The sequence below is a fragment of the Gymnoscopelus microlampas genome, assembly GCF_963454915.1.
Source record: "Gymnoscopelus microlampas genome assembly, chromosome: 6".
NCBI lineage: Eukaryota > Metazoa > Chordata > Actinopteri > Myctophiformes > Myctophidae > Gymnoscopelus > Gymnoscopelus microlampas.
In genome coordinates this window covers 24,387,763-24,414,171 of record NC_139943.1, presented here as the reverse complement: position 1 = coordinate 24,414,171, position 26,409 = coordinate 24,387,763, and the positions used below count along the sequence as shown (strand labels likewise).

The 26,409-nt window shown below is 40.6% G+C and overlaps 1 protein-coding gene across 3 annotated transcripts; it reads right to left on the bottom strand.

Moving 5' to 3' along the window:
- Nucleotides 1–5,200: 5,200 nt before the first annotated feature.
- On the bottom strand, nucleotides 5,201–26,062 carry cUnh11orf24 (chromosome Un C11orf24 homolog). Of its 3 annotated transcripts, none has more exons than XM_084061120.1 (5): nucleotides 25,903–26,062; nucleotides 25,260–25,341; nucleotides 23,875–24,313; nucleotides 12,991–13,059; nucleotides 5,201–11,129 (listed from the first exon to the last, which is right to left on the bottom strand). In XM_084061120.1, exons 3-5 carry the CDS (start codon nucleotides 24,053–24,055, stop codon nucleotides 9,916–9,918), a joined length of 1,464 nt encoding a protein of 487 aa, XP_083917246.1. In that variant the 5' UTR covers nucleotides 24,056–24,313; nucleotides 25,260–25,341; nucleotides 25,903–26,062; the 3' UTR covers nucleotides 5,201–9,915. The 3 variants fall into 3 exon arrangements, with proteins under 3 accessions (XP_083917246.1, XP_083917247.1, XP_083917248.1); XM_084061121.1 differs by having other exon boundaries at nucleotides 23,875–24,307; XM_084061122.1 differs by lacking the exon at nucleotides 25,260–25,341.
- Nucleotides 26,063–26,409: the final 347 nt, after the last annotated feature.

The window sequence follows — 26,409 nt, the reverse complement described above, 5'->3', positions numbered from 1 at the left end:
TAATCAGCCCTCCACAGATGTGCCTTTGTTTACGTCTAGCCCACCTTGATTACAAAAAGACCACGGCCAATATAAATACCCCAATAAAAATTCTAAAGCTCTGGGAAAAAATCCACTGTCGAAGCAAAACTCAGTCCTGAAAAGAATATCTGAACACTGTGCCATAAACATAAGAACATTGGTCCAAACCCATGTTATATATCAAAACAATACATCAAATAACTTTTGACTTCCCTAATAATTGTATTGTGCTAATGATTGCATTATAATCTTGTACATTTCTGCATTTGTAAACATGAATAAAGTACTACAAAAGCTGAAGTCAAAGCCAGTACAAAGCCAGTACAAATACTCACCAATAGGCAAAGTTGGAATTTGAATTTGTGGATTTGTTGTGGATAATTATGTGATTTAAAATCATATGGACGTTTTTCTACAAGATGTCACATGTACAGAATAAAGTGATTCTTATCAGGGACTCAAATTACAAAGATTGTCAAATAAAAAAAAAACACACACGCACGCACACACACACACACACACACACACACACACACACACACACACACACACACACACACACACACACACACAGACACACACACACACACACACACACACACACACACACACACACACACACACACACACACACACACACACACACACACACACACAGGTTAGTTAGAATAGAATATCATCTGTAACAAGAAGAGGGCCAATCTTCCCTGGTTGAACAGGGACCCTTGTGATTGGTGCTTAGTGGCTCCCCCAAGTGGCTGCAGCACTTGGGGCTGTGCCGGGCCACAGTGGGGACTTGGGACCTCTCAACTCTGATTACACTTTTATCTGATCTCTCAGGTCAGCACCACTGCCCTAAACATGTACAGTAGGGTTGTGGACTAAGAAAGGGAAGGAGCCAAACCAAGTTCCTATTTCTACAAAAAAAAGGAGGTGGTTCCCCCAGAGGCAGTTTGAGAGAGAGAGACTCACTAGACTGGTCCCTATGGCAAGGCTAGGAAGAGGAGATAAAGTGATATAATCAACAATCAACATGGATGCCAACATTAGCTAAAAAAAACGTCCTAATAAAAATGCGCAACATCTCTGTCCGTGTGTGTGTGTGCGTGTGTCTGTAATTCACTTATCTCAAGAACTCTCTGACCGACTGTAATGATTTTATTCTCTAGGTCATTCAAAGTCTGGTCAGATGATGTGGATGAGAGAAGTTCATAGGAAAACACAAGGTGATGTCTCAGTTATAGCAGCATAGAAGAGGAGCGATCGATCAGGAACACATTGAGTCTCAAACAAGCGTCCAAGTCAACATGTTCTCATTTATTGAAAGACAAGCAGTCACATACAGTATATGCATTGACAGAATTAGTGTTAGACAGCCCACCGAGGCGGTCTTGTATGGGCCTAGCTATTACACAAATAAATGATGCCTATATGTGTAAGTGAGTGAAGTGCAAAATTCATCAGATGAGATAAGCAAAGACATCGGCAGGGCCCCTTTGCCACATCCTGGATTGTTAGACAGATGTGCTGATGGGAGCAAGTGCTGTGGCTTTCCAGAGACCAGAATTGAGCAACGTTGTCAGGTTTTCACCACGGGTGCAAATGGCCTCCCGCACGGGGTGCTATAGCCTCCCCGATTTACAGGAAGGCTGGTAGATGTATTCTGTAGATAACTGTCATTTCTGCAAACATGTAAACAGTTATAGGCTAGCGTTTTACCAAGAAACGTTAGGGTGACAAGGGGACAGGAAATAAGGTTAAGAAGCACTGCACCTCAGCACTTCCATCCACGACAGGTTGCACCCCTAACATAAAGAAAGCCAATTACTTCTTCATTATGTCAGTGATGTGAAACTGCATACGAGGAGTATAGAAAAGTTAGGTAGAGGAAAGAGCATCAAAGGTGGACAGAGTACTCGACCCCAGTACTTGAGTAAGAGTACAGAGTAGTCCTGGTTAAATTTACTCCACTACAAGTAAAAGTAGCTCAGTCAAAATATTACTCAAGTAAGAGTAAAAAAGTTCTTGCTTTTAAATGTAAAGTATTCAAGAGTAAATGCTTTTAAAAATACTTAAGTAGGCTACAAGTACAAGTAAAAGTAAAAGTACATCTCTTATTTTTCACATCAATAAATTGCTGTAATTTTTTATATGGCTTTTTAAGTCAAATTAGTGCAGCATTGGTTCAAAACGAGTAACAAGATAAATACTAGTGCTAACCTAAACTCCAGTGAGATTTATAGTTTTAAACTCTCTAAAGCAGGGGTTTTCAACTGATTGTGAACCAGGGACCACCACCCTGATTAAGAATCAACCTGGGGACCACTGTTGTGTTGGGTGAGATTAGAGCTAAGATTAGTGCTTTGCTAACACGCTACTGTATGCATGCATTCCATGATACATCCCACTGTTTCTCAACCAGTGGTCCATGGACTACACAGACACATGCAATTATATGCCCCACATTTCCTAATAATGATGACTCCATCAGGCAATCCAGTACACTTCCCCTTCTGGGGATTCTAACTTCCCTTCTGTGGAATTTCTTGACCTTCGACTTCCGAGAAACTGACAACATTGACACGTCATCATAGGTCACCAGGTCGATAATATGCGCTGTCCCATGGAACAAGAAGAAAAAAACATATTGCAACATGGTCAGGGACCACATGCAATACCTTCAGGGACCACCTGTTGAAGACCCCTGCTCTAAAGGGATCTAAAATGTTGTGCTTACCTCAACAACAAGAGTTGTCCCTATCTACTTCAATGGATTACTTTGCTTGGGCTGTTTGCTGTATTCTTTTTTATAAACGAGGCAATATTGGACCCGTCCCGTCCGCCCCGTCCTGGCTGCACTGACACAGACTTGGTTGTTTTTTTCTGTGTGTGACAGATTTCAGCTGGGATTTTCGTTTACGGGCGCTAACATTTGATAGGGTTCCTTCTTTGACGAATACAACGTGTGGCCAATTGCATTTTAGGGGGAAAAAACAACAACCAGCAAACCTAAAAGTAACTTGTACTTTTCAGCCTTCCTTGAAATTTACTCGAGTAAAAGTAAAGCATTTGTGGTCAATGGTTTTCTATAGCTAATTCAGGTGGCAGTTTGTTTTTTATAATTTTCAGCTTTGTTAATTAACTACGCCAGGCTGAAAGGACGAGAGCCCGCCCGTGTCCGCATCTGTTCGCGTCCCTCAGCCCATCCCCAAATGTTAAAATCAGCCTCATGGTGGCCACTTTACATTTTGGCTCATAACTCTTGAACAGCAGGCCTTAACAATTATTTTCCCCATGGATTCCTTGCATCATAATTCCCAATATAGGCCACACTTAGGGATGTGGGCAGCGAGTAATTTCACTGACGTTTCAATTACATTATTACATTTATTCAAATTATAAAAAATGAAGGTCACAAAATGTGTTAGATCTACTGTATATGGCCAAAATATATTAGAGTATATACAATCCATAACAAATGCATGTAATATTCAAATAAGTTAGGGAATCTTATTTTAAATGTGGTGCAGGAAAGTAGGTCAAATCATTTATGCGTGCATGTTTTCAGCACGCAGGTCTGGAGCACTCTACTGACCAGTACCTCTTCAACCATAAAATGACATGTAATTGTCATATACAACCCAATCATTGATGTCCAGCCATGAGTTGTGATTGCAATATACAATACTCTGCATTCCCCATGTTCAACTTCTCACCTCCAACAATGGGTTATTCTTTCCGATTGGCCGGGATCACAGTGGCAGTGGGTAGTAAAAGAGTTATGGGCTTGCATCTGGCTAGTGGCTACCTCCAGTGTTACTCTCAACTGTTGCACAAACTTCTCGCCGCATCCTGACAGTCACACCCCACGACTGACACAGCCCTCGTTAGGCAACTCAGCATGGCAGAGATCTGCGCACCAAGGAGCGCACTTTTCTATTTGTGTGTGAGACTGATGGCTAATTTCTCACATTAACACAATCAACAACAATCTGTTGGGTGACAAAGTCGTGCAATGAAGTTTACGTTTTCTCTCACTGTTGAGAGGTGTAATGTAACATTAGGAAATTTCAGTCTCAAAATGTTGTCTTGCACATACCTTGTCCTCAGAACATGCTGAATCACTGAGAAAATGTTTACTGTCTCAAGTGTTTAGTCTTTTGGTGGGCTCCAGTGTTTGGCCTTTCATGCACGTGTGTTTGGCCTTTTCAGTCATGTGTGGATCTGTGTGTTGTCGTTGTTGCGGGCATGTTGGGAGTTATGTGAGATGACTAATGTTAAAAACACTCTTGTTGACACTCTGGGAAACATTTTGACAGCACTGAAGCACAGCATCCCGTGTATTATTATAACACAGCATGATGTACATTGTCTGATTGAGAGACTTGTGTTTACTCTGACCCTAAATCAGGCTCTATTTCAGTGGGCAGCATTGTTTGTACTAACACAGTTTATCAAATGTGTAGACCTGCGAGTTGTCACTGATGTGGCAGTTTTGCAAGTACTAGGTGAGATAAGCAAGTAACCACTTTTAAACATTTTCAAAAATAGAAGAGCTTGTACAGTGGCTATTTTCACTATTTCAAAGAATAAAATATGAATGGTTAAAATATCCTTCTAAACTCTCTGCAGCTGAGCAGCAGCTAGTTGTGTTCAAGCACTGAATACGACGCCTGGAATTATCACTCTGAACAACTCCAAACTGCATTCAAATGTCTAAAGCTCAAGTTTTCCAAGTGCTGTGTATTTCAACATAGCGTCATCAGGGTTCCATGACCATTACTATTAGAACAATGAAAAGACAGTGTATTCATCACGCGACTGCTTTCTTGAATCAAAACAAATAACGGTTGATTGCACTCCACTCATACTGGAACTGATCCTGAGAATAGTTTTACTGGCCCCACTGGTACCAAGAGCTGAGTAAACACAATAATGTACAAATTGTGTGTACACAACATTATTAACAAGACTAGCTAATATGAAGCCTCAATTATAAACATTCACTTAGCAAAGGCAGGCAACATTTCTGTCAAGGGTCCTTTAAATCCCAATGCCCATAGACAAGAACAATCAGATTAAGAGACATTTAATACAGCAATCAATGAATTTCACTTATCAATGTGTCCTGGCTATTTCTGTCAAATAATTACACTGATTGATTGATTTGGTTGTTTTATCATTTATTTTCTGCAAATAAACATATATTTTGATAGTGCATTAGTACATTGTTGAGTTGGCACATAGCAGGTCTTTCAATACAGCCCTGCCTTCAGCCCTCCATAGAAGCTCATTTTATGCATCAGTCAAATCTTATATCCCTCAACAGAATCCACCCATGTTATTCGTGTGATTTTTGAGTGTGTCTTAACTATGTTCACAAATTCAAAACAAAAATGTCAAACAGCATAACAAAATCAATCCAAGAACAATTAAATTCAATCAGTCTACATCAATGAAATGGTTCTAGGTATTTTCTCTTGAAGTATAACTTTTCTGGAGTGGAGTGTTTCAAACGACAAACTATATATCAGAGGAATAATGTGTGAATTCTGTTGATTGTGGATTTTCTCTTTCAGGTTGTCAAAATCCAATGTATTTAGTGTATCTGAAAGCTCATGCTGAATGAGAGTATGCTGTAAAAATCTAAACACCACACATGACATATTCTGAGCTTCTCAAAAGTGGCAACTAATCAGTAGGTATTATGAGCTTTCAGACACAGAGTCCATATCACAGACCTTAATAATATATTTCATTCATTCATTTATTGATAATGGCTACACAATTCCCTTGGCTTTAACATACAATAATGTGCTTCAGTGATCATTTGGCAAGTTTCCATCACCCATCAAACCCAAGGAAGAGTAAACAAAGACAAAAGGCAATGCTAATAAAGTCATTATCAAGGATGGAAATTAAAGGGGATAACTTGTGCAATATGATTTTGCCTTATTTTCTTTATCGGACACATCAAATTGTTGGTAAAGGTTCTGTATTTGCATTTCAGTTAGCTACAAAACCTAGCCAACTGTTTCCCCCCATAATTTCACGTTTGGCAAGAAAAATAACAGCCTTAAAATACAACAAAGTTTTGGGTCACTTTTGAGCTGGCTGCAGCCCCCATGCCATCTAAATTGAAATTTAATTTGGAATTTGTCTAATGAGGTTAACATTGGAGTAGAACTAGAAAGTAGGAGTCACAGGATAGCGACCAAGATTCCATCCTTGATCCTTACAGACATCAATCATCAGTTAACATTATTATAGACCAACAACAATTAAACATTATTATAGACCAACAACAATGAAACAGATGCAATATGTAATGAAAAGTGCATTATGTCACTATATGAAATGTAAAAACTATGTGAAATGTAAAGCAATATTGGAGACTTGTCACAGCTGGTGACATCATCAATATATTAGGAATCTGGGAACTATGACTTGGTGAAAAGTAATCTGCTAGCCTTCTCTCAAATGTGCTTGCAACAACAGTTTTCTGTTGACCTAGTCTTTCATAAAAAAGTAATTTTCAAGTTAGTATAACAGCACGCTCAGCAAGTCTCCAGTGATGACAGCATGTCACAATTGGAGACAACAAATCAAATCATAAGTGGTCCTTGATCAAATGCTTACAAAAAGAAAAGGAAATCTAAATGATGTCCCATCAACGTCAATGAAATGTCAGATATTGTAAACAAGAAAAGAAATGAAAAAAACACTTATCAATTATACAATTATACAGTGTGTGAGTTATAGATTAGGCTGTATAACGTGGGTAAGAGTTATGGAATGGTGTAAATGTAATCTATAACTGATTTATCAAAGTGAAAAGTAAAGTTCAAATACCTCAGTTATAAGTGGACAGTCATGGGATGAATTTAGTAACAAGTAATTTAGTCAACTAAATACTCATACCCAACCTCCTTTATAAAGTAGCTAAGCAGTCAGAAAGACATTCATTGTGAACACAAATATAAAATGTATTAAAATAAAGACTCTATAATATGGCCTTAATCCCATGATTCAGTGGTGGATACATCTGCATAGAAATTGTACACAATGAAATATAGTTTAGGCTGTAACCAAACCTGAAATATAATAACGCAAGATGATGAAATGGAAGACAATAACTCACAAGACTTTGGAAAAGAGTGTAAGGCTAGAATAAACTGATAAACACAGAAATAAATTGAAAGTCAGAGATGTTAAGACATAGATACATGTACCCCACATTGATTCCTAATACACAGAACTCACAGAGGAGGAAAGGTTATGGCATCAACACTCCCCTGTCCTTGTTTGTCCTTCTTATGCGTCTTATTTTAGACTTTTATCACATGACGGAAACTTGAGATTAATTGATTTTCAAATGAAAAATGTGGCATGTTGCATTAAGTTTTTCATTTGAAAATGTAATTTCCATCAAACAAGATGGTCGTGCGATGAAGTAGGCCTATAAATGAGCCCTTATTGAATTCACTCCTTAGGGAGTTTCTCTTGAGAAATCTCAGATCAAAAAGTGATATATACAATATAATTATTTTCACCAACCACAATCCAATCTTAACGTGCTTCTAGTTTGCAGCAGGAAAATCACAGCTGTGCTTGTTTCAATTGGCAGGAATCAATTGTCACTCCAATTTGCAAAGATTTACTTGAAAGGGTTGTTTGAAAAAGTTTTGAGCTGTTGACAAGGTCACTAGACGAGTGGGTTTTTATGGCCGACTTAAATTCAATACATATAATTCAGAAAGTGCAGAACTTATGTAATACAATGAGAAGAGAGTGAACACTAACTGCCATTTGTAACTAATTTACTCTTCCGTCTTATTTGGTTGGACTAATGGTTTATAATATTTGAAATTCACTACAAATTTACAATCTGCTTTCTGAATTGATGGAATGTAAAGTGAAGGGAAGCCAGATCTACTTCATGCAGTGGTTTCTAAAGCAGTCTGGGTGGTTGAAGGGGTTGGTTTGTTTCAATACCGTGTCCTTTTCTTTTTAATGGCAACACGCCTGGACAGGGCAGTCAGTGAAACCCAATCAAAACCTCCCTGTTTTCTCAAACAAATTTGACTAAACAAACCCTCTCTTACCCATGATGCACACAGTGGAGAAACAAATCCTGGCAATGTTAACAGACTGACAAAAAAACAAAACAAATCAACCTAATGACTGACTAGATCCACATGGTGGTCTTTCTCTCTGGTCCACTGGCTAAACACCAGACCGTACATACTTTGGCCCTGAAACACCCGTTTAAGTCCTCAACACACACAGACCACATCTGGGGAAACTTACAACGCAGAGAGAGATGGAAAAACATCTCTGTATTGGGTTGGCTGGAGTACCTGTAAAGACGCAAATGTGTTTCTCTGGAAAAGGTCTATTCTGAAGTCCTATGCAAATGCTTTTTCTTAATGTTAACTATTAAATATTTTGAAGACGCATCAACAATCAAGAGCTTTTCAGTCAGCAAGATCAATTCTTATTCATTGTTCAAGTATAAAGGAAATGCTTTTGAATGGAAAACAACTTGAGAAAATAAGGGGTTGGCTTGGAATTTCATTACTGAGCAATATTTATGAATAAATCTGATTACTTTCAGTAGATTCTTTGATCGACCGCCGTTTGAGTTCAGTAGAAACAGATTTGAGATCAATCACGCAATCAACCAATACATTTGATCCTTTGTTATGCATCATAATTTCTAGGACTCTTCTGGGACTGAAAAAAACAAGAGTGAAATGGAAACACTCTTTATTGTGTCCCATTTTCACCACATCTGTGAGTGAGGTTTAAGATGAGTCCGCTTGTACTGCTTCTCCACACAACATACATTTGAGATGTGCTGACCGAGTGCACATTTCTGTTACTAAGACACACAAACTACACTCCCTGATGTGTTGATAAACAACACCACAACACAAGAAAACTATGTCTTGATTATAGAAAGAAGTCATTAGTCAGAACTGTTAAGTGAATGTCCCATCTCCTCTTAATCGCCTGTTAGGGTATGTTTACAGGAACCAAAAAAAGCAGCAATTAATGGGCGAAAAGCAGTACAAGCTAACTTTTCGTTTGAAATGAATTCGAGCGCCATGACTGAAAATGTGGCCCAAAAAAAGGGATAAAAGAAATAAAAGAAAATCACAGTCCAGAGAAGTCCTTCACTTCTCTAAATCCAAAAAGAAAAAAATACTGTCAGGCTTATGACATTACATCGTAAGGAATTAAATGGCTTTTGTTTTTTAATAAAAATTCGAGCTGACCACACCATTTGCTGTGCTTTCTCTCTAACAGTCGTTCGATGACAGTGTCTCCCCAACATTCATTTCATAAGCATCCCCTCCACCCAACTTAGCACCAATTAGAAGGGGACTGGAAAGGAATGTCATCGTGTTGCAAAGGTTTGGCGATGTAGGGACTAACTGAACTGCTTCAACAGACCTCAAAAACAGAACAGTAAAAAGGAGGAAGCAGTAAATGGGACATGGGTAGAAATACAGCCAGGACTGTGTTTGACAGAGCTCATCTCAAGTCATCCAATTGAGATGTTCCTCATCCTTGTCTATTCCATTCAGGATTCCACAGAACCATGCACAGTGGTACTGCACTAACTAGTGAAATCTCAACCTCAGCTCCCCAAATGAATTGCCCAAGTCAAAGTCAATTTCACCATTCCATGACCCTAACCAAGAACCACTTTGTTCTATGAGAGAACCCTGCATTCACATAAGCCCCTCAAAAAGCCTTGATCTGGACATCCATTCCTGAGAACATTCCCACCCCAAACTGAACACAGCCTCCATATCGACACCTTTTATCACACTTTCTCAAAACATAACTTAACCTTCAAACGCTGAGGCGAGCTCATTCCCTCCCTCACACCCCAGAGTCTGTATACATCCCGTTGATAAGATAATCAACCTGTGTATAGTCCTTCCTGCGATAACTCTCATATGCCTGTGTTGCAAACACAGCAACCGTAACAAAGAAGAAGAGCAGTCCAAAAAGCAAGACGGCCAGTAAAGAAGCAGTATCCACCAGGTGGCTGGTCAGATCGCCCGCAGTGACCTCTACCATGGCAACCCCACTTCCTGTATTAACCACATGGCTTTTCTGATTGGTGATGGTATTAGTATTGGTAGTGCTGCTCGCAGCATTAGCAATGGTGGTAGTGGTTGCATTCCCCACAGCAGAACCAGAAGGAGAATGAAACGGTGCCTTCTCAGTAATAGGGGACGTTGACGCTTGGGTGGCTACAGATGTTAAAGATGGCTTCTTAGTGGTTGTGGCTGTCACTGTAGTATTAACCGTAGTTGTCGTGGTGAGAGTTGAGGATGTAGTTACGTCAGCAGGCGTGGTACTTTTTGCTGTTGTTGATACCGTTGCTGCAGTAGATGTGGTAGTTTTTGCTGTTGTTGGTATAGTTACTGCATCTGACGTGGTCTTTTTTGCAGTTGTTGGTAATGGGGTCGTTGCTTTTCTTGTGGTTGGGGTGTTAGTGTGGGTGGCCACTGATTCAATTTTATTAGCTTTAGCTGTTGTACCTTGTCCTGGTTGTACGGTGTTTATGACTGTATTATTCTCAGAGACTTTATTGGAGACATGGCTATCAGGCTTTTTAGGAACTGACAAGGCTGTGGTGTTGGGATGCTGGGGAGCAGCGGTAGACAGGTTAACTTGTGGTAAGGATGGGATAGGTTCGGTGGGTTCTTGTGATACAAGTGTCTTACCTTGCTCTAACTGAGGTAAGAGACCTTTAGACGGTTGGTGTACTGGCTCTTCGCTGGATGGTGTTGAAAGTGGCAAACTAAACTGGTTATGAGGTACACTAGGCTGTTGCAAGGTATCTATATACGTGTTTTTTTCTGTAGAATTTCTGGGTAATGGAGGAATGGAGTCGTTAAATGGTTGGGGGACAAGTAGTTGACTATTGGACTTACCAGCCAGGTTTAAAGTTTGATCTGTGTTATTGCGTTGTGACTGGTTGAGGTTTGTTTCGTGATTGGAGGATAATAAAGAAGAGGAGGACAAGGGGTTGTGTGTCTGTTGCGTCAGAGAACCTGCTCCGTTGTCACCCTGGAAACCAGCACCTATGTGAACAACAACAGAACACAAGTCTATAAACGGTTGAACACATGAATGAATAGATGTTTGAACTTTTGAATAAGCACAAAAAATAAAACAAATTTAAAAAACGATTCTAGAATCTAATATTTTTGCTACTTTACTACTTTGTCACATTCTGCTGCACAGAAAAGCCGTTTTCCACTGGAATCCACAGTATAACAAAACTAACCAACAAAATGTTTTGGCCAGGTTGATCCAATATATTTATCTCCACCTTATATAGTCATACCAAGAGTTGAGCAACTGAAAGGAGGCCACAAATCAACTGTTTCCCATGTTCACCAGAAGAATATTTGATGCTACAGTATAAGGCAACAAATCTAGTAGCATTTTCTCTTTCATTTTGATTATTCTGTTCTACAGCTTAGAAATAGTCAAGCTCCATGAAGTAGTGAGTTGAACGCTGGAGGTATAAAATTATTTCAGTGCTCACCAGTGTCAGAACTCTTGTATTTATTTATTTATTTAGCTTTTTAACCCTTTTTCTCCCCAAGTTAGTTGTTATGCCAAGGGATTCCTCCTCACACACATTGTGTATTGTCACTGCTGTTGTATCCTACCGACTCATCTGCCATTGAGGAGCCCCCACTGGGAGGACGTCGTAGAGCCTTCGTCCTACTCCTACCACCCAACACTGACTGTTGACAGGTGCCGCTCCAGCCCGTAGGAATACGTGCCCAGTGATATCACCCTCCCCGTCCGGCTTCCCTCCCCCGAAACACGGGCCAATAGTGTTCGTATAGTCTATGCGGCTTTGACGAGGTCTATATACTATAGACGCTCGTCAAAGTCGGATGCACCACGGTGGATTCGAACTCACAACCTCCGCAGGGGTGGGTAGGTACTGGAACTCTTTTAAATGACACTTATGGGCAGCTGGGACAGGTTATATTCTTGTTCAATTGAGTGAATCATTTTCTTAAACATTTAACAAACATAAATAAATTATGGTTGTACTAACTGATCTTTCAATACTGAGTTTAATCTATGATTACCAAAAACATTTCTGTAACCATTAGAATGTATTACATTGGCAGTGAATAGACTCCAGACCTACAAATGATTGGCTATCTTTCGAATTAATTGTATATTTTTAGCACAAACATTTACAAAAGTATGCAAAACTTCACTTCTTGAAAGATCACCAAAATTGGAAGTAAGGAATATTTAAACAACAATAGAATGATTAAAGAGTTAACCCCACATATTTGCCAGTAAGCAGTGGTGCAGCGCTCATTGCACGCGGTACCACGGCGTCCCGCCAGTCTTTTGAGCAGGAGCACACGCACACACATGTACAGATGTGCACGTGCATACCCGTGAGAGTGCGTCTACCTCGCGCATGGATCAAAAACAACCCTTCATTTCACACCTCTTACCAAAGCTTACAAAAGCTGCCGAGTGTCAACAGCGTGAAATAACATAGGAATGACCCTGGCTGGGTGCATATCAATGGTCTATTGTGTGACCTATGTACTGTCGGTGTAGGCATACTGTCAGATGTTCTGAGGCAGTCCAAAGAGAACGTTTGGATAACAATGGCTGATGGATTCATTAACTAAATTACAGAGGTGATGTCTGCAAGGTAAAAACTAGTCATTACTATACAAACATGTTTCCTACTATTTATGCACTCGTACAGTAAAATTAATGACACATTAATAAAGTAAAATGCATGCGCGTGCGATGTGCGTGTGACATCATTAAAATAGCGTCCCGCCAGTTTAAAAAAAAGTCACCACAACACTACCAGTAAGTAGTATAGTACAACCATAGTATGCACTTTAGAAAACGCATGTGTTCCTCTCCTCATCGTCCACTTACCTGGCTGTGCGGGGATGTCTGTCACAGGAATGTCTTGACATGGATCTTTGCACCCTTCTTTGGTTTTACCTGTGGTGAGGAAGGGAAAGTAAAGATATCAAAAGGTGGTTCCCATAATTATTTGTGATTTATGACACGTACCCTCTATATGGAACCAAGTTTTACTCACTATTTCACAACTATTCTGAATACATTTGAATCATTTAGCAAAATAAGTGGTCTGAAAACACATGCAGCCAATGCTGCTGACACTTGATTTTCTAATTACTAGCAAACATTTCCTGCTACTACTCTAAACAGGGTTTTCTTTTTCTTTTTTTAATCAACATCTGCCAATGTAACGCTGCGTGAAAGCTACTTGTTTAAACCCGGTTTACTGTTCCAAAACCTGCAGTGGGAAAGGAGTACATCCAACAGCAAAATTATAACGTTTCCTTGACAACAGCATATAATTTACGCAACAGGATCAACACCGAGAGGATGCTGGTCTCATGTCAGCCCGCAACTTCAGATTCAAATGTATATGTACTGTATGTAATATATTGAGATTCACAAAAGAATCTGTATTGTCAATTTATTTTCTGCATGCTCTGAAGAAGGCCATAAAGGCCAAAACATGTTGGCTTGTTTCTATAATTATTCAAAGATGAGCTAGCCTTTTAAACTTTTTTTTTTGCAAGATGTGCTTTATTTATTTTATTTTTTTAACACATTTTGAGACCTATTCATATTTTGTATGTGACAATATGTTCTTTACGCAGACAAACAGGCCTCTTTATGATCCCTTTTATATACAGTATATACTGTAGGGGTGCAACAGTTAATTGAACGAATCAATTTAATCAATTATGAAAAATGATCAATAATCAAACATTTACTAAAATAATCTATATCCATTTTAGTCATCAGGCTATAGGGCGAAAAGTAAATAGCCTTTTACTTTTCGCCTTAAAAAAAAGTAAATAGCCGAACTACAGGTTCACAACGTGTCGCTTGTGATCATATTATTGCATGACACAGTTGTACGACAAAGTATAAAATAACGCTTAAGTGGTTCATCCATTCGTTGATATATAAAACATTTTACAATACGTGTACACACACACACACACACACAAGTAGACGTTCTCACTCATGTATACGGCAGCGTGAATGGGCCAAAGGGAGGCATCTTGAAGCAGCAAACGAAACCTCACTCATAACATCCGGATCTGAACGCTTCATGATGTCTGCCTTGCTCTCCTTTATTTTGCTAGTATCTCTCAGTTAAGCCCTCCAGCTCTCCCTCATGCTTTCTGATGAGGAGACCAGGTGTGGTAAAAAAAACAGCAGAGGAGAGCAGATCTTCTCTGGAGACCAAGATGCTTAGAAAATCAGCATCCAAGTGAATAATTTACACTAGCGTTAGATACTTCTCTCTCTTAAACCTCACACTGACACTAGTCCTACTCTGCAGTCTGCACAAGGTTATGTTTGGTGTAGCTCCTATGTCTGCACAAAGGTTAAGGGAACACTTACTGTATAACTGAAATGATACCTTTGAATAATTATTAGATATTGGGATCTAATCAAGGGGACAGATAAAGGCCAATGCAGTCCTTATTTTATGTACAGTATTACATTTACAACTAGAAAAAGTGCTCCTCGGAGCACAAGTCTCCGCCAGGTAGGTTATTATGGCCTCCTGGTGGCGCTATAATAGGCCAATGTGAAAAGGATGCCATTTCTTCTTAGGCTTTTCACAGCAATCGGACACTGCATTGATGATTTTGTTCCCAAAATGTGGTTTGCTAAATTAGACCTGCTGGTGGCGCTATAACAGGCCAATGTGAAAAGGGGGGCATTTCTTCCTCGGCCTAGTGGGAATGTGCGTACAAAATTTCACGGAAATCGCACACTGCGTTCATGATTTGAGGATTTTTTTCAAAACGGACCTATTCTGCAAACTTTGAAAGCCAATGTTAGGCAAATAGGATGGAATATGAAATATCGGACAAATCCATCTTGATCACATGACTATAGAGACACTGTGTACCGATTTGCGTGTTTTTTGGATTGAATCTGAAGGAGTAAGAGGAAAACATTTGTTTTACAAAAGTCAGCCTCATGGTGGCGCTCTAACAGGCAGATGTGAAAAAGGCAGGGCAAAGGTTTTACCTTGGCCTCCAGGGAGTGTGCGTGCAAAGTTTCACGCAGATCGGTGCAGTTATAGGTAAAAAACGTGAATCGGCCTGTTATAGCGCCACCATGAGGCTGATGTGAACGTTTTCAAGTGGCATTTCTTCCTGGGCCAAGTGGGAATCTACGTGGATAATTTCACGGAAATCGCATGCTGCGTTCATGATTTGAGGCATTTTGTTCAAAACAAACCAATCCTGCAAACTTTAGAAGCCAATCTTAGCCAATCAGGATGGAATATGGAAAATCGGACAGATCCGTGTTGATCACATGACTATAGAGATACTGTGTACTGATGTGTGTGTTGTTTGGACAAGATCTGTAGGAGTAATATCCAAAAATGTGTTTTGCAAAAGTCGGCCTCATGGTGGCGCTATGACAGGCTGATCTGAAAAATCTGGGGAAAAAAACTTTTTTTTTTTTACATTAATAATAATCAGGCATGCAAACAGCCCCGAGGTGAAAAGGGTGACAACATGTTGGTTTTTCTTCGGGTCAGGTGTCACACTAGCCTGGCACCAGCCCGTGAATCGCTAGCCACGCCCATTAAAAAAATATGTTCAGGCGATTCTGGTCTGGTGACGCTCTCATAGGAGGTCTCAGCCTCGGTTGAAAATCTGTACGACGAATCGGGATCGGGATAATCCAGTATGAACCAATCGCCAAAGAGTCTTTGAAAAAAAAAACTTTGGCCATGCCCCCATCTCAGCAATCGGCTGCATTGAGAGGGCTTTCAGACTGAATAATGGAGTGAAACGAAATGAAAATTCAGGCTGAGTGTCAGGCTAGTGTCACACTATTGCCCTATTTGGATTCAAAACGGCTATTGTAGCTGAAAAGCTACAAGTTTGCATGTCTGAATAATGCAAAACATAAATATTTGTTTGCATTTGCTCCCTCCCGACCCCATATATTTTCATAATAAAAAAGTGCCATATATCGTATCGTATCGATGTCGTGAGCCCAATATCGTATCGTATCGTTTCATGAAATGAGTGTATCGGCATACCCCTACAAACCATGCATTGAAATCTAATGCTGGAGAAATGTTACATTATCCCGTTTTAGCATGGCGTTGGCCTAACGTCCACTACCAGAAGTCACATGGGAATATTGCTCATGCCTGCCACATCTGTATTGCAGCACATTTTCAAGGGTTCGTTTAAATGGCATGATTCATAAGCAGGGATTTCAGGTTTAACTCGACAGCCAATTTAACTAGATTTTTTTTAAGCATAACTTTCCCTGGTGTTAATCTCCCATATCAGATGATCCCACTGGTCCCATAAATTAGCTTGAGCCGCCTTGCTTTCTGCTCCCAGCCTTGTTCAGCAAAACTGAAAAGAGCCCTGCTGAGGTGAACTGAGCTTTCCCGGAATACAGCGAGGTTATGAGGTTATTTCACACAATACTGAAGAAACTAAACCCAGCGAAGGAAAACTGATAACAAGGACTTGGTTGTTACATTTACAAGCACATGATTATTAGAATCCTTAGAGTAAGATCATAATTGTTGTATATGCCTGGTGACTAGCTCTGTGCTCGCTCCTTCAACCATTTGGCCGTGTAAACTTAATTTAGTCAATTTAGTCTGGTTTTACTCGGGTTTTCAAAAGCCTCACATCTTCAATAAAAGTCACATCGGCAGTAGACCTGGAAGCAATGGTGTGGCCTGTCTGTTTATATAAATGAAACGATTGTCACTGGTGGTGTGAACAGCTGATGAAATTATGCAGAGGGAAAGAAACAACACTAAACTCAAAACTGCACCAAGGTTATTATAGTTAACTAAAACTGAAAATATAATTTGAAAATAAATAACTATAATGGACAATCCAAAACCATGTAAAATCTGCTCAGTTTTAGTTTCTCCCCTCAATTTGCACTGTGGTCGCTATACCTGGCTTTTCTCAATATGGGACCTTTAACCTAGATAACACGTCTTGTAAATCATCTCATGTCATGCATTCTTTCATCCTGCACCTTTCAGCTTCTATAGATCAAGGCTTTCCTCATGATACCTGAAAAACTGAAACTAAGAATAAAACGAAATAAAAAAACGATGCTAAAACTATTCAATTTCTAAAACGAATGAATATTTCAAAAACTATAACAACTCGGCAATGCACTAATGGATAGTGAGACCAAATTTAATACAGAGAGGATGCAATCTGAATCAGTCGTTTTCGGCAAGTGACACCGCTGTGCAACAAACGTATAAATTAGGCTTAATACCGAGAAGAAGCTGTATAGTACTAAATGGAGTGTGAGAAATAAATAGCTCATCTGCAAGCTCACAACACGTCGTGAGGTTGTAAATCGGCTCATTTCGAAGTGCAACACCATTGTACGACGAAATATAAATCAGGTTTTATAGCCTCATGCTGGTTAGGAGGAGGAGGAAGCACCGCTGATGAAGAGGAGGACAGAAATTACAGTAAGTTACACCATGTCTGTTTGTCTCTCTCAACCGGTATCTCTTTCGCACTTCCTCTCTTTGGGTCTCCCTTTCCCCGTCTGTCTCTGTATTTCCCATCCCCTCTCCCCCCATCTGCCTGTTTCTCTGTCTGTGTGTCCTATCGCTCTATTCCTAGTGAGCTGTCGTGGGCTAATTAGACAGACAGCTGGCTGGTTTAACTGTTTCTGCAGCTGCTCTCTGCTAATGGGCCTGAGAGAGAGAGAGAGAGAGAGAGAGAGAGAGAGAGAGAGAGAGAGAGAGAGAGCGAGCAAGAGCGAGAGAGAGACAGAGAGACAGAGAGACAGAGAGAGAGAGAGAGAGACAGAGAGAGAGAGAGACAGAGAGACAGAGAGACAGAGACAGAGAGACAAGGAGGGAGAAAGTGAGACAGAGAGATGGGTTTAAACTACTCAGAAAGAGACAGTAGGGGGTTGAAGGCCTGGGGTTAACACATAGTAAGACTTTGCCATATCATTGTTTCATCCTCTACTGCACAACTTAGCCTGGCTGTCTCCATGTTGTCACTCATAAACACACGCACGCGCGCACACACACGGCCAAGTTCTCTTCACCAACCCTCCATCTCTAAACTTACCTCGGCTGTCACTCACTCTCACAGTCTCTTTCTCACATCCTCTCTACGCACGCACACACACACACACACACACACACACACACACACACACACACACACACACACACACACACACACACACACACACACACACACACACACACACACACACACACACACACACACACACACACACACACACACACACACACACACACACACACACACACACACACAGGAATGCCAAATGAGATAGTATTTATAGCTGCGTCATACCACACATATGACAGATGGCTAAATCAACCTATGGAAGTGGTTTTCTCATAATAACTATATTGCTATAAATAAAGAGTGTTAGGACTGCATAATGATAGAACTGCTTGTGTAACCTGCTTAATCATGCTGCAGATGTGCGTATGAGAATGCTAAACACACATATTGTACAGAGTGATATACGAAAGGCCCAACAACCCTTGATACTGTCTGACTTGATGACTACACTCATTTTGGGTGTATTATTGAATCATCAGTGCCTTGAAAATGAAATTGACCTGAAATTCTCTGAAACCTGAATGAGTTGACATAGTCCAGTTCGAACCACGGGATTAGTTTGTAGTTTTACATGGATAAAGGAATCAAGAAAGCCACCATAAGACAGAATTAAAAGGGGAAAAACAGATATTGTTAGAGAGACGGACGAGAGACAGAGAGAGAGAGAGAGAGGGGGGGAGGCCTGGCCAGCGAAAGCACCGCCTGGATCATGGATCATAAACACACACAAACACACACGCGCGTGCACACACACCAGCGGCACCCTTTCATCCTCAATTAGAAACACATGGCTGCTTTGAAATTATACCTCCACCAAGAGGGAGATGCGATTTAGGAAACAGACCAACAGGGACATATGGCTTTAGTTCTTCTTAAAAGAGCGTGATACTAAGCCGCCAGACAACTCCCATATCTTCTAACATCTCTTCACTTTCTCCCCCATCTGCCCCACTCTCACCATCTCCCACCTTCTGTCATTTTAAGGTCCATCTCTGCCTGTAGCGTGTAGCCCCCCCACCACACAGAGGAAAACCAAACATGCAGGTATGCACATTCCCAAAAGTTGTGGTCCAGTGCGTTACACCCAAGTTTCCAATAAAACGATTTTGGTGCTCATCGGTAGAGGACAGTATATCGTTGTCATCGGACAGAAACCTTGTATGTCCAAAACTGTAAAGTTTCAGGATATACAAAAAACTAGAAAAAGCACAGAAGGAGCACAGGTCTCCGCCAGGTCAGGAAGGTTATTGTGCCTCCTGGTGGCGCTATAATAGGCAGATGTGAAAAGGGTGCCATTTCTTCTTATACCTTTCACGGCAATCGGACACTGCATTCATGATTTGAGGCATTTTGTTCCAAAAATGTGGTTTGCTAAATTAGCCCAGCTGGTGGCGCTATAACAGGCCAATGTGAGAAGGGTGGCATTTCTTCCTCGGGCCAAGTGGGAATGTACAGTACGTGTACAATTTCACGGAAATCGCACGCTGCGTTCATGATTTGAGGCATTTTGTTCAAAACTAACCAATCCTGCACACTTTGGAAGCCAATCAGGATGGAATATGGAAAATCGGACAGATCCACGTTGATCACATGACTATAGAGATACTGTGTACCGATTTGCGTGTTTTTTGGAGAAAATCTGTAGGAGTAATATCAAAAAATTGTTTTGCAAAAGTTGGCCTCATGGTGGCGCTATGACAGGCTGATCTGAAAAAGGTGGGGCAGAGGTTTTGCTGTGGCATCCAGGGAGTGTGTGTGCGCAGTTTGACACAGACCGGGCCAACGGTTGCGGAGATGACGGTCGCAGACAGAAGGACGGACGGGCGGACGGACGGACAGGGGGCAAAACATACTCTCTCGCCATGCCTTTCGGCCTGGCGGAGACAATAACCTGTGTTCCAATGGATCCAATGAGGTTATTTAGTCACAAGCTGTTGTTAATACTGTTCATTGGTTCAATATTGATAATACCCACACACACTAAACGACTTTCACTCACTTCAAAGCTTTTGTACCTGGGCACTTCAAACAACTACGTGAAGCCTAGGCTGGCTCAGGGTGGAAGACAGGGTTAAACAACTAAAAATGGGACTGGTCTTCTAAATCGTAAATGTAGATTTGCCCGAAATGCCCCCTATACCCGCATATCTGTCTAAATACCTCCAAAAAGTTAGTGACACCCAAAGTCACGAAACTAGAGGGAGCGTAAACAACAATCTGGTACCACCCACCCATAAAACAAACATGGGCAAATTCTCCTTCTACAGCAAGGCCACCAAGGTATGGAATAGTCTAACCCCATCCCTAAAAAAATGCAGTTCGCTGGGCTCATTTAAAACAGCCCTAAAAACTGTTCTGGAGGCCATAAGAGGAGGTAGTACCAGTTTCCCGGTAGACAGACGACCCCCCTCCCCTTTTTTTTTGTACATATTTTTTAATTTTTCATGCTTTTTTTTTGTACATAGTGGTATTTTTTCTCTGTATTTTTATGTTGATTTTTAAACTGTTTGGTTGCTACTATATGTCTATGAAATTAATTCAAGGACCCCAACGGAAACAAGTCCGCAAGGACTTTTTTGGTCGGACCTTTTAGACAAAAGTATTATAAATATAACTGTGTTGTTTTACATTCTTTTGCCGGATACAAATTTCAATCAATCAATCAAAGTAAAACACTGGAGCACCCTTTCAACAGTAAGATTTCGCAGTTAATTTATCCATGTGTAACTGAAAGAGTGCACACATTTATAATGGTTACATTATGTTTGGTTAAATTAACCACTTAAACCCCAGTAATCGCATTCTGGGGAAAACCTTTGTAGAAAATAGCCGATGTACGAGCTCACAACTTGTTGCGCTGAGGGACTTGGTCAACCAAGTAAGGTTTAAGTGGTTAACACTCAGGATGTTGCAGTGTAAAATCTACATTAGTTTATTGCAGAGGATGACTGACATTTTGTCAAGCGATTTTAGGACAATAAATGTGCACACTTGATGAGTACTCCAATATTCTACTCCAGAGTTTTAATTCGGGTAGTCTATTTGAAGTGCTCAGGTTAAAAGCTTTGCCTATATGTGCAGGTATGCAGGTTCCAGTAAATCAAAGTTTACTGGAGTACCTTAAGCTTAAATGATGTGATGATCTCTGAAATGCAAAGACATCACTTTGGCTTTCACTTGGAATTTTGTGTAAGGGCTACTTCATCAGCATGTAAGCATGCTTATCAACCACAAAGGATTACATTGGCCAAGAGTGACTTCATTCTTGAATTACATTATTTCATGATAACGTGGTGGTAATAAATTAATCGCTATGGGAGCATTGCTGTGTGGATTTACTTCTTGCTTTTCATGATAAGCCAACAAAATGTATTACAGAAAGGTATGTAAAGGTTATTCTGTCCACTCAAGATGTGCATGGATTTGTCTTGCTCTCCTAAAGTAATATGTTACATAAGCACATGAACTGGCAACTGCATTTTATCCTGCACACCAGCTAAATCCGAGACTGGGTTTGCATGTTCAAATTGTGTACCCTAGGTAATAATTTCCATATTAAACCTTTGTTATAAAAACAACAGGTATTAGCAACTATTTTATAAAGCCTGCCACAGTGTAAAATTGTTAAGTATAGCATCGTAATGAAGCAGAACTGACAATTCCTGTAAAAGTACTATGCATTTACCAACACCTCAATATTAACCCATTTAAACCTGTTGCAACCTATACGTCTTTATGCCTTTCAATTCAGGAAAGCATCTGTGTCATTTCATGTTTCCATCTGCTACAGAGGCTGAGAAATGATTTCTTTAGTGAACATTGACAATTCTGTTTTTCAGGAAAAAAATGGGATTTAGAAGGAGTTTTTAGAAATCGGCCTCAGGTCTATTTTTGAAAGATTTAAATGAACACTTAAAGAGTTTTACTGAGTACCACTCAGAATGCTGGCAGACATGTGATGAGGGAAAATGAGTTCTGTATTTCATTAAAGACCGTCACCAAGTCCTCCTTTTGAAAGCCAATATGGTGAAAATGGAGTTCCAAGAAAAACTCCTAATCAAATCTGAATGACTGCAATATGTCAGATCTTTTTAGAAGTGTGAAAAACGATCAGCAGCAGCCTTTGTATTGTAGAGAGACGCAACAGTATGAAGTCCTCAAGCCTGCCATAGAGTCTGCCGTTTTCGCCAATAGATTAGTCTGCCCAGGGTTAACCTTTAAAATAAACTTCACAACTGAAATGAATTTATAGGTGGAAGCGTTTTTGGGAAAGCGTCAACCATTTCAACCAGCCACTGGTAGTTATCTAGCCAAGATCTTCTCCATTGTAAAATACAATTTTTCTGATAAGTTATGACATTTGGAATCCAGTAGGCATTTCTAGTTTCTTTCCCTTGTTCTGTCCTGGTTCAAACCACCTCACTTGTCGCTGCATTCATGTGTGCATTTAGATTGGATATTCTCTGTGAAGAGATATGGTGTGTAGAGGGGGGGAAAGTTTCAGACCAAATATAGTCCCTGGGGGTCAACTAAGTATAGGGTTTAAGTGCTTAAGCTCTATTTTGTACTTTACTGAACCTTGATTGTCGTGTGGCGAAAATAGCCAATCTACAAGCTCACAGCGCACTGCATGTGAGATTTAGATGTGCTTGTTTTCAACGTTTTTTCCTGTAATAATGACATAGTCTCTCTGTCAACTGATAAGTCTGTTGAAATCTAAAATCAATGTATCGGCTAGCGTAGAAAACCTACGCTGACAAACCTACTCTAACGGCTTTGAAAACAAATCATATCACCACCCCAATATGAAGAACCGCCCTAACGTTTTTTATTTAATTTAATTTTTAGGGGCTAAAACTACTGTTTCTACGTAGTTTTAGCCCCGACAGTGAATTTAGATATCACCAGGCATTATCAGTAGGCAGAGATCTGATCGTCTGGCTACATGAGACTAAAGTTAGCTCTCCACCAAACAGACTACTACAGATTACTACAGACTGGTGTCAAAGAGGAATCTGTACTGGGTGCTCAAAAACATAAATACATAATGAGGCAAAGACAACAGATCAGGCGGTTGGAAGGTGTGAATTATTTTTGCTGAATGCACCTGAGCTCTCAGGCAACACTGACAGACGGCTACTATGGTAGTAAAAATAGCTTATGGCTTGATGTCTTTTTCAACAACAAGCCCACTGCTATACGACAGTTCCCTACAACTTGCGACCCGACACGACAGTGAACCGACAGTGAAATTCAACAGCAGATTTTCGGCGACAGACGCTTTCCAAAACGTAATGCTGCCAACACCGGTGCGGTGGAGAGCTACCTTAAAAAGGGATAGTTCACCCCAAAAAATACTTTTTTTGCATTCCTAAGCCAATAATTTGACCAGTAGGCAGCGGTTCCGGTAGGAAACACAAAGGAGACTCTTTGTGTCTCCTACCGGAACTGCTGTCGGTCATCAAATTATTGGCTTAAGAAAAACTAAAATATATCCATTAATTCAAGTCTCCATGGGGTGACTAATCAATACAAAAAATAACATTTTGGGGTGTGCCCAAAATAGGGATGCCAGGTTTGAAGTGGTTTAAATGCACAAGTGAATGCCATTCCATGAACTTACATGCATTGGGACAATCAACGTCCCCTGTTACGTTGACTCCGCCTGTGATGCCGAGGTTGCCTGGGTCTTTCTTGGACACAGTCAGGCACAGTGAGGTGTCTGGGAGCAGCATCAGCGTCAGGAAGAGGAGGTGGAGACCAAACAAGGGACACAGCCGGAGCCAGGAGGGACACAGATACATGGTGGGCAGGGGGACGGCATGCACACAAACTCTCACAAAGACGACCTTGCAGGCACGCACACTCACATACGCACTGATCCACGCGTATTCAGATGGTCCACCACAGACATCACACACTCACAAGCATGTACACTGGCAGGCAACATACACAGATGCATACACGCATCCAATCAACACACACTTATGTGAGGCTGAGATGGAGGATCAAGGAAGAATGAAGACCAGTGAAGTGGCAGGGAGGTCAGCCCAGTTCTGGTCCTGCACAAAACAAAGGAGACACACAATGGATGACATTTACAATGAGAAAGTACTGAAGATTTAATGATACTACTTTTTGAGGTCCATTTACTTTAACTGGACATTACAGGCATATTTAGCGGTACCAAGATTAAAGTTACAGAGCTATATCATCCGGAACAAGTGATGTGCAGTTGTGTCTGTGATTGTGGGTCTAAATACTATGAGTCATTCAGTAGTTCAGGGATGCTGAAAATGGACCTAATTGAACCACACATTTAATAGGCAGCGACACTTGATAACATCAATGGCATACTCTCCAGTCCATGCTTACTAGAGCAGATCATCATTAAGAAAAGTAACCCAACAAGAAGCCAAATATGTCTCACCATCACCCTCTACTGTCTTTACCACATAACTGCAACAGATGGGGACTGTGCTGAGTTGTAGTAGCACACAGTGGGTGTTGTGTTCATACTATAAGTAACTTAGTTTGTTCAAAATGTCCTGTCAGTGTTGTTTTGGTGTCAAACATGATCATTACTGACTTACAAATCAAGAGTTCATCTACCACCATTCCTCCAGTTAGTCAGTTCAGCAGTGATGCATCATGCACCTCCAATCGCTTATTCATGTGTTCTTGGCAACACATTTTTATAAGCCTTGGTCCACATTTCTAATGATAAATCTCCACAAGCCATTGCAACTTCCAAGCTACAGTATTATTATTCTGGTTGATTTTGTCTTATTTGCCAACACTGATTGTCTCAAAGTGTTAAAGGCCAGACAGCACCAATGCAACTAGTCACAACTGCTTGCAACAAAACAGTTTTAAGGCCAGTCCACACCAATGCAAATCCTTGCAACTGCCATGGGGATAATGGTTGCAAGTAGTTGCATGTTGCAAGGAGTTGCATTGGTGTGGACTGGCCTTTAACCTCAGATTTAGACAGACAGACAGACAAACCTTTATTGATCCCAAGGGGAATTCAGTTGCCAGACCAGTACATTTCATATTGTGGTACGTTTATCCAGATGCCATTGAGGTCCTGTAAGCAGAAGTCGTTGTCAATAGAAGGGAGGTGATAGTCATGTGTGCACAACCGATCGTTAAGTGACCTGCCTCAAAGGTAAACAGGATTCTAAAGGTAGTAAATGCCACATGCCAACGTGGAGAACTTGAGCGTAACACAAAAAAACGTTACATTAGCTCGCATTGTCTATAACGGACCTGGGAGTAAACCAGCCTAGTATTGTCTGGTTTATCTATCCTTTTATAACAGTAATGTTAACTGGTCAGGTCAGGTGACCTTTCACCTTACCAGTGACAAGCTAAGGAAGTATGAAACAAGACCATAGTGATTCCATGCTAAGCTAATAATGAAGGCTAGCCGTGCGAAGCTAAACTGAAAGTGGTGAAAGCATACTTTCTTGTAACGGTAACTAAGCCACAGACGATGACATTTAACTTCGTCTGGCCAAGGCCACTGAAGCGGTCTTGTGAGGATGGGATAGTTGGGATAGTTTGTTAACCGTAGCCACTGCTAACAGTTACCGTTACAATTACATACAAATGCTAGCTAAAGCTTTCTAATATTCTGATTACTTACCACCAGTAGTCCTCAATTGGCTGTCTCGGTCACAACAAACGCTGGTTGCCCCGTTGGTATCTCTAAACACTTTATTATGCTACTGTTATCTTGGCTGGGCTTGTGACCACTATGTGTTCAGTTATTGCAGAGCCACTGTCAGAGACTGAGTAATGATGAGAGCCCTGCCTGACTGCGACTTCACGTGATTACGCTGCAGTTACTCTAAACTCCACCAGGTGGCACCATCAGTCCACGCTTTCAACTCCATCGTGCAATACGCATTTGAATTCATTATGCTAATCATGACAACATTTCTCACACATGTCTAATAGGGTACAATGATGACATTTTATATCTCAAAGGTCATTAGGTCATCTTTATGGCCATTATTTAGCACCATCAACAGAAGGGGAGATTGCAGTGGTGGAAAGTAACTAGGTAAGTACTGTATTTAAGTACAATTCTTAGGTACTTTTACTTAACTGGAGTATTACACATTTTTTTATACTTTTACTTTTACTCTAC